The sequence below is a fragment of the Aplysia californica genome, unplaced genomic scaffold, assembly GCF_000002075.1.
Source record: "Aplysia californica isolate F4 #8 unplaced genomic scaffold, AplCal3.0 scaffold00286, whole genome shotgun sequence".
NCBI lineage: Eukaryota > Metazoa > Mollusca > Gastropoda > Aplysiida > Aplysiidae > Aplysia > Aplysia californica.
The window spans coordinates 568,184-577,217 of NW_004797556.1; the positions used below are offsets into that span (position 1 = coordinate 568,184).

General features: G+C 39.8%; 1 protein-coding gene across 1 annotated transcript in view; it reads left to right on the forward strand.

Annotated features, from left to right (window-relative positions):
- Positions 1–580: 580 nt before the first annotated feature.
- Positions 581–9,034, forward strand: part of LOC118477907 — a 21,695-nt gene continuing 13,241 nt past the window's right edge. Inside the window, exons 1-5 of the mRNA XM_035970564.1 lie at positions 581–1,025; positions 4,668–4,728; positions 6,550–6,668; positions 7,803–8,000; positions 8,805–8,975. Coding sequence (XP_035826457.1) covers positions 944–1,025; positions 4,668–4,728; positions 6,550–6,668; positions 7,803–8,000; positions 8,805–8,975 — 631 coding nt within the window. The 5' untranslated portion in view covers positions 581–943. The remainder of the gene's footprint in view (positions 1,026–4,667; positions 4,729–6,549; positions 6,669–7,802; positions 8,001–8,804; positions 8,976–9,034) is intronic.

Genomic DNA, 9,034 nt, shown 5'->3' on the forward strand with positions numbered 1-9,034 from the left:
TATTATTATCATATAATCTACAATTATTATTTTCGGCTCTTCCTCTGGTTTCAAAAAGGCCTATTGATCATGCAGTTAGGGGTCAGTAATTCCACACAAAGTTCCAAGACAGGGTTGCCTTTGACAGTTTTAGTTTTGTCAAGTAAGACACGTCCAATCTTGCTAAATCTCAACTGAGCTGCGGAGGGTAACGATGCCATTCGGGTCAACAAAATTGATTTTTTTGTGAGTTCTCTTAAAGTATTGTCATACTGTGAATGGAGGGATGATCTCGACTGGGACCAGTAGTGTTGTACTTTCACTTTCTTGAATTCTTTACTTCTTTGTGCGTAACAGTAAGTCATTTTATTCCTTTTAGGCTTTATTTTACATCTCCTGTTATCCGCATGGAAGTATACAACCCTATACAAAAACAAAAAAAGGACGCACTAATGCATATTAAACCTTAACCAACAGCACAAATGCTTCAACCTGCCCTTTTTCTTTTACCACCGCTTTCTATAACTCTTTTTATTGTCCCTTTACCATTTGCGTCTTCCTATTCCCGGAAGAGAACGATTACCACATTCGCTAGCTTCAATTATATCGATCCTGCTTACCATATGTGACGTTCCACTTTAACATGATAAAATTGCTCTCACAACAGAGCAGCACTCACACAAAAGCCGAAGAAGAATCGTTTTAACCGACTTTCCCTTCTTCAGAATCCTCCCCCATCTCCCTTTCAAGACTTGGAACGGAGAGACAAGCAAATTCTTGAAGCAAAACTACCCGAAGCTGTGTGATTACATAAAGCAAGTTCTTCGTTTTCTGGGCAGGTAATAGAGCAAGCCAGCAAAATTATGCCGAAGGACGGGTGATCAGTGCTTGCCGCCAACCCTCACGTTATGACCAGAATTCTCTTTGAGCTTCCTTCGCTTTCATCACTGGCGTCGATTTCGGCATGAGCTTTTCCGTAGCTTGTATTGCCGCTGTTTTACTTCTGGGCTGTGAGGCAGCCACGGATTATTTCCAAGACTTCAAAGGTGAGTGTTATGAATTGAAAACAACGCTTGTGATTGACTTTTGAAGTGGGCAGGAGTGAAGATGTGGGATGGGTGAAGTGGTATAATTTGAAGAACAAGATATTATAGAGCTTCATGTATACCCTTACCTCGCTCTTTTAACCCACAGGCTTTCCATGATTGTGCCAGACTAGTGTGTTGTAAATGAGACAGGATAATAATGATGTTGGTAGATATCAAAGTAGATCATGTAGGGATAAAAATACACTGAAGGTATCTACGCAGAGAAAAAAGGCAATAACTATATCAGGAATGGGGAGCGTGCTTTGCGATGAATGCGACACCGAATATCTACGAAATAGTGCAGTGGACTGGCACACAATATGCCTCGGTAGAGTTCTCTTCTTGTCATGTTCATGTGATAAAAGTAAAGCTCCCTCCACCATTTTGGGCTGCTAGACCTGGTGCGTAATATGTAATATCTGGAGTCACTGTGGGCGTCTCTGTGGGATTGTGATCATACCCCCCCCCGTGCTGTTATAGCTGTTACTCGCGCAAAGAAATCGAGAAAGGGGAAAATTTTACGAGTGTATTTTATTGTATTTTAAAGATGAACATAGTACTATTCCTCTGCTCACTCAGCAGCTAATGAGTACTTTGACAGTCGAAAAAAATTATTGACTTACAGGCTACATACGTGTATTCCTTTACAAACACCATATCTGTTCCTTTAAAGTAAGTTTTAATAGGTACATATTATGTTTTAAAAATTGGAATGCATTAATAATTAAGATATGAACTGTCAGCTAACTCAATACGATCTTAAAGCATTAAATTTATCAAGATTTGGAGCAATAAGGAGAGCAAATTAGTTTTTTGGACGGTTTTATACTTATTCTAGTATGACCAGCTGTAATATCATAACTTTCCATTGAGTCTTTGTCAGATATTTGCACAACGTGCTTTAAAAAGCGTGTGAATTCCAAACAAGAAACAGAGATTCATTGCCTTTCCCTCTTGGACAATAATTTATTTATTGCGTCTGTAGTGGCTTAGCTATGGAGAGTGCAATTTACTTATATTGTACATGGCTACGACCGATAACTTGAAGCTCGTTATACAAAACGTAATAGCCTCCACGAGACAGGATTATACTATAAAGATATCAGATTTGTTTTCAAGCTCATTATCGGTTATTTTTTGTCCGATTTAACTTCTGGAATTTGTATTATGCTGACATTTTTAATGGTTATGTATATATTTATATATATATATATATATATATATATATATATATATATATAGATATATATATAGGTAGGTAGGTAGATAGATAGATAGATAGATAGATAGATATTATAATAATAACAAAATAGTATAATATAGAGAGCAAATGATACACAAAAAGCTATTTTTGCCTTAATTAAATAACCATCAATGGTAGAAGACTCAAATTACACTATTGATAATATGTCATAATATGTTCTTTGGAAATCAAAAGTCGCCTGTCTTGCTTCTCACCGGAAAATAGAGTATTGCCCCTTAATTGAAAAGGGAAAAAGCCACGTGGTGCCTTCAAAACACGGTCTAAATGAGCGGAGAAAAGTGTGAAAAGTATTCACCTGAGCTCGGCTATGAAAGTCGTGGTAATATATCAGTTCGGCCGCTTCGTCTGCATTTGCAACGACAGTGGTGCATTTCAGTTTCAGGGCTATTCAGTGAGAAAGAGCAACAGGCCGTTTGCAGGGTGGAGAAAGGAAAATTGTGATCACCAATCATTTTGGTGTTCACATTTCGACTATCCAAAAGGTGATAACCCGTTTTCAACTCAATAATTCTACGGTAGACCGAAAAAGGTCAGGTCGACCCAGAGTGAATGGTGCGTGTGCAAATTGACACATTATCCGGATTTATCGTTCAAATCGACTTCAGACAGCGATAAGAATGTCAGATTCGATAGCGGGTACCCACGGACGAGCCAGAAGTCGACACACAGAGAAGCGACGATTACGTCAGGTAGACCTCAGACGCCGTCGACATTACCATGGTCCACTCTTCACCGCACACCATCGCCAAGGGCGTCTCAACTGCGCCCAGCACCATGTCAACAGGCGTCTGAGTGAGAGACTGGTCTTCAGTTCTCATTTTCGTACGAATGACTATTCTCCATAAATACAACAAACAGGGGACTCAGAGTTTATCAGGAGGGAGGAGAACGTTACTGTGACAGCTGTGTCATAAAGAGGAATCACTGAGGAGGACATCACGTCATGATCTGGGTTGGAATCATGTGAAACCACAAAGTAGGACCAATAATCTTCTAAAATCAAAGCCAAGGCTGAGGTCAAGGTAGCAATGCTGCTCGCTGTATAGCAGAAGCCCTTAGGTCCCATAACACAGATGAAAGTTTTAACTAGATCATGCTTGTGCGCACACTTCCAGCGTTATACAGGATTTCCACCAACGCCATGACATCACTCCACAGCCCCGAACTGCTCTTAGCACTGATTTAAACCCAAATAAACATTTTTGGGACAAAAATAATCGAGGCATCGAGGAGAGACGACCAAGGCCGAGAACCACGCATGAACTGTATGTGGCCATCCAGGAGAAATAGAGGAACATCCCGCTACGATTTACCAACAACCTAGTGGATTCCTTGTACCGGAAATGTACTGCGGTTAATCGATCTACTGGTGGCCAGTGGCCAAAAACACTTATGAGCATTTTGATGCATTAACGGAAGTTGAAAATGTTTTCCGTAAAAAGAAAATATTCACAGTGATGCCCCAAGTATTCTTTCATAACACCAGAAAACAGTTTGTGTTTCAATTCCCCCGTTTTGTAAAAAAAAAAAAAAAACGGAAAACGAACATGATTACCATTGCAAAGGTAAACAGGATTTCGCTTTTCTTTTGCTCGCTAGTATGTATAGATATATACATATATATATATATATATATATATATATATATATATATATATATATATATATATATATATATATATATATATATGGGAGTGTCTACGTTCTCTAATGCTCAGTGCTTCCAAACGTGGCATAGAATCCCGCTCCCGAAAACTTGGGGGGGGGGGGGGGGGAATTGTTTGTTTGTTGTTTTCCTCCCGATCGGCAGATGAGGTCTGTGGGATTTTCTCCCAGCGGGGCAAAATAGGAAGCACTGAATGTTAGAAAACGTAGACAGCTTGTATATATTCGCAAGAGGGCGACCCTGGAAAAAAATCCCTATATATATATATATATATATATATATATATATATATATATATATATATATATATATATATATATATGTGTGTGTGTGTGTGTGTGTGTGTGTGTGTGTGTGTGTGTGTGTGTGTGTGTATGTATGTATGTGTTTTTATATATGTATATTATATACATAGCTGCATGAAGAAAACCTTGAGACCATCTTAAGCTAAGCTAAATTGTCAGTCTGCATAGACGAAAAGAGCCATATTATTATTATATATATATTTGTGTGTGTGTGTGGGTATGTGTGTGTATGAATGTGTGCTTGAGTGTGTGCGTGTTTGTGTGTGTGCGTGTGTGTGTGTGTGTGTGTGTGTGTGTGTGTGTGTGTGTGTGTGCATGTGTGTGTTTTAATTAAACTTTGCATTGTAAAAACATTTCAATTTCAGAGGCCCGTGAACAAAACACTCCACTCTGCTCGGATCCTCCTCCTGTCGCGAATTCTTACAGGTAGGGGACGCCATTTCTAACTTCTAAATTACTCGACGCTGTGCCTAGGGGCTCCACAAAAGATTAAAAAACCGTTCCTGCCTTTGGTCAATGTCTCGAAAGAGGGAAGAACTAGCTGTATATGACGATGGTACGGACAGTAATTACTGAAGCAGTTTTTATGCCACTGTATTCATTTCCAAAGAAAGATATGAGTACAACTCTTGTACAAAAAAAAGCGCTTATGTGTCACTACCAATGTTATCATTGTTAGCTTCAATAGCTCATATTGCAGAAGAGTGAGGAATTGTCTATCTTGGTTTCGATGGTACTGACTGTAAAGAGAACTCAGCTGAATTGACAGTAGTCAATGCAGTGGAACCGTGGAACATCATACAATTTTCATCACATACAGACTTCTGTTTACTCTAGCTTTTAAAACAGTGCACTAAACAGTCCTCAAATTGGGTCAATTAATTGAAGTATAACGTCAAATATTGAATAATACGTTTTTCCGGTTCTAACCACTCTTGTGTTTAATGCCATCGATTTACATCATAATCGATAGTTGCCACTTCATATGTTGGTCGAATTATGCAGTTAAGATTTGCTTTAACGCCTTTTGGCTAAGCAAAATGTGTTGACAAGGCTATGCACCAAATGAGAAATCAATTCAATGTATAAACAAACTCTATTATATCCACTAATATTAAACAATTTCATATGTTTGTGAAAAGTACTGAAAACCTGTGCTAAGCCAGTATAGCCAGGGCTATAATTCCCGTCAGGTTTAACACTTGCACGGTAGCTTGGGTGAAATGCTTACTCATTCTTGTGTACAAACACTGCACAGTTCAAGCAACCCAAGGAATCGACGGTAGTGCCAAGGAATCAATTTCAACTGTCGAAAAGAAAATAATTATTATGTGAGGTAGAGTTGGATACTATTCCATATTAAATCTGACTTGGACCTCATTACGCCAGCAGACCATTTATCGTCATCATCATAAAGTGCCAGATCTGAAACAGATATCGGCGAACATGTTAATATAATTTGAAACTGGAGTCAGAGAGAATAGATTTAAGCGCAATGGGCGACACATTGCGACAGGACAGTTGCCTTGGATTTATTTGTATATCTATAACTGTTATTAAACTACCTCTACATTTTTACAAGAGATAACCGATACGAATTCAGTGAGACAGAAACATGTGTGCAGATATTTCTGAATCCTCTGACGTCTTCAAGTCTGTCGTTCTGTTCATCTTTAGATTATTATTACGCTCCCCCCCCCCCTTTCCATCCCAAGGCAGTACTACTGACTGAAGCTGTCTTTTGGGGAATAGAGAGATTATGCTTTAAGAAGTAAAAGACTGATGAAGAAAAGTTGTGAATAACAGGTGCACTTTTTATCAGACCTATTATTATCAAAACATAATGCTTTATTTCCACGCACCTTCAGCCCCCCACCCCCACCCCCTCACCCTCCCCCGAACCCCCAAAAGCCCACACATTTGTTGACTTAAATATTTTGGAGCTGGTCATTAAATGGGATATCACGCCCCTCAAACACCTATGTTTCAAAAGACTGTAAACACATATTTAGGTGATTGAAGGGTACCACTGGTAATTCTTTATACCGCCGCCCCACCCCTTTTCTGTCTCCGTCTGTCAGTTTCACTTTTGGCTTTGTCAAAATGAGCTTTTTTTTTCTTTCTAATTTTTTCCATATACCTACATCACTGGCTTAAACAATACTAAACTATATCCATACCATTCTACACTATACCCATTAATATGAGACAGGTTAGAGTGGTTCGTATCCCATCATCCTTCAACAGGTGGTCAGTCCCGAACGGAGTGGAATACCAGTGCGTGGAGGGCTATGACCCCCCTGGAGTAATCAAAACTGTGGGCTGCGTGAACTCCGTGTGGGAGGGACAGCCACCCGTTTGCATATGTGAGTGGAATACAGAAATATATCTTTCTTTATAAATCTAGACTTCTGGATTCATATGCATTCTGTCTAGCTAAGAAATGTCCCACCCAAATACGATGGGATTTATATGTGCCGTATCTGTCCCTGGTTCACTGAAAAAACATTTAGCTGATTTGCTAGCAGAAACGTGGGTCATATGGTGCTGGGCAAAAAGAGTGATATGTCGGTCACTGTCATTACTAAGGAACTTATTAATATCATAATCCTTGTAGGACTGCACCTCCTGGGCGTCATGACATGAGAACTCCTTTAGCTCTATAGATACTGTGCTGAACTACGGTACGGATGGTACTGATTCGATTCTTAACAGTGTTTTTGCTCTTCTTTTGCCGTTGAGGGAGTTTTCAAGCCCCCCCTCCCCCCACCCCACCCCCACACACACACTAAGTCCACTTGGCTTAGACGTTGTTGAGATGAACGTTAAATTTGGAGAGTTATGCCTATACCATACCAGACGAGCGTTCTCGCCAGTAGGGATATAGTGAATTTATCGTTAAGAGGTCATTGGAGGTAACATAAATACAAAGCAAGAGCTTCTCTTTTTGTGAAACAGTGCTAAAATTTCGTCACCAGAAAGACCTCTTGTACAAGGATTTTAGAAGTGAACGACTTTTTGAATCCGAACTTCAGGAACATGTACAAAGTGCCCCTACCCTGCTGCGAAAGTAGGCCAATAACTTCGCACTTTGCAGACTCTGCTGGGGACGTTTTTTTTTACTTCCAATGTCTCCTATATTAACTAATTACTTCGACAGCTTCATGGTCTCTAATTGACAAACTTGTTCCAACATTTGTATAATGATAAACGACATGTATATGGTGTGATCATACAGGATTCGTTCCAAGGCGTATGTGTTGTAAATATGAGATTCTTCTATGTTGCGTAAAGAATAATTCTGTTAGATTCTGCTTCGAGAAAATATGTTATTAAGTGTCTCCGAGTATCTGCTTGAAATCTGTATTCTGATCAGCCTGTTATGACCCTGACGACGGGCAGGATCGAAACTTACTCGTCCTATATAACAAAAATGTTGTCATTTGGCGTAAAACGTTTATATAGTTTTTCTTTATATTATTTTCTTGGGTACACAAAAGTGGACTGTGGAAAGCCTCCTGTCGAGGTAGGGGCTAGCGTCACTGGTGTCACCAGCAGCGCGAAGAATTATGTCGGTGGGGACCCTGCGGAGGCGCACTATGAATGTGGGGAGGAGTACAACCAAACAGTTGAAGACCCTAAGATGACATGTCAAGATGACCAGGGCCGCTGGGAAGAGACGAGAGTGTTTTGTATAAGTGAGTATTCTTCGTTTAAGATCGTCATCAACTGTGTGAACGAACAAAAGAGCAGATAACTAATAAGGGAGCACTGGACGTGCAAGCAAAGTGAAGAAACCGACAGAAAAGAGTGTTCAGAGGGCACTACATTCGGAGGTCCCGCTTCTCAAATGGCCTTAAAATGTTGAAAAGGAGTATAAACTTATACAACAGCTTACAACAGAACTCGTTATAACTTTTGACTAAGTGTATAGGGCAGATCTGAGTCTGAATTACAACAATCTACCAAGTAGAATGAAACTGTTCTTTTTTTTTTGGAAGGTCTTTTTTTAGGGAGGGGGGGTTATGTGGTCTTTAAAATGCTGTAGTTTACCATAGAAAATACTATGTGAAGCGACTAATACTTTCTATTGCCTGGCAATAAGAATAGCCAGCAATGCAAACACATACACCTTCTTTTAAAGTATTGTGAACATATGGAAAGTCTCGGAAACATAATTCTAGCATTCGGACACACACACACACACACACACACACACACACACACACACACACACACACACACACACACACACACACACTCACACACACACACACACACACATAGAGAAGTGGCATACAGGTTAAATTGCAAATCCGTACTTATCAAGTAATTTCACATGAACTTTCCTAGTACATGTAGTAGGAAACACATTTATTGAAACCTGATCCTTATTTATTAGGCAATCACTCACTATCAAACAGGGTTCTTACGTTTAAAAAATATTAAAACTCCCGTATCATCTGTTTGCACTTGAATTTGTTATACTATGTACCTCCTAGATCCATCCAGTATTCCACTGTCCAATGACACCAACACTCCGGACAGTGAATGCTCTGTGGTCAATCTGACACCGTACGACCCGCCAGTTACATACATAGCAGAAACAGCAGATGCCGATGATGAGATTGTGTCAGTAGAACTATACATGGAGCTGAGTCTGTTGGGTGACGGTGAGGCCCTGTTTGTGTGCGTGTCTGTGTTTGTGTATGTGTGTGTGTGTGTGTGTGTG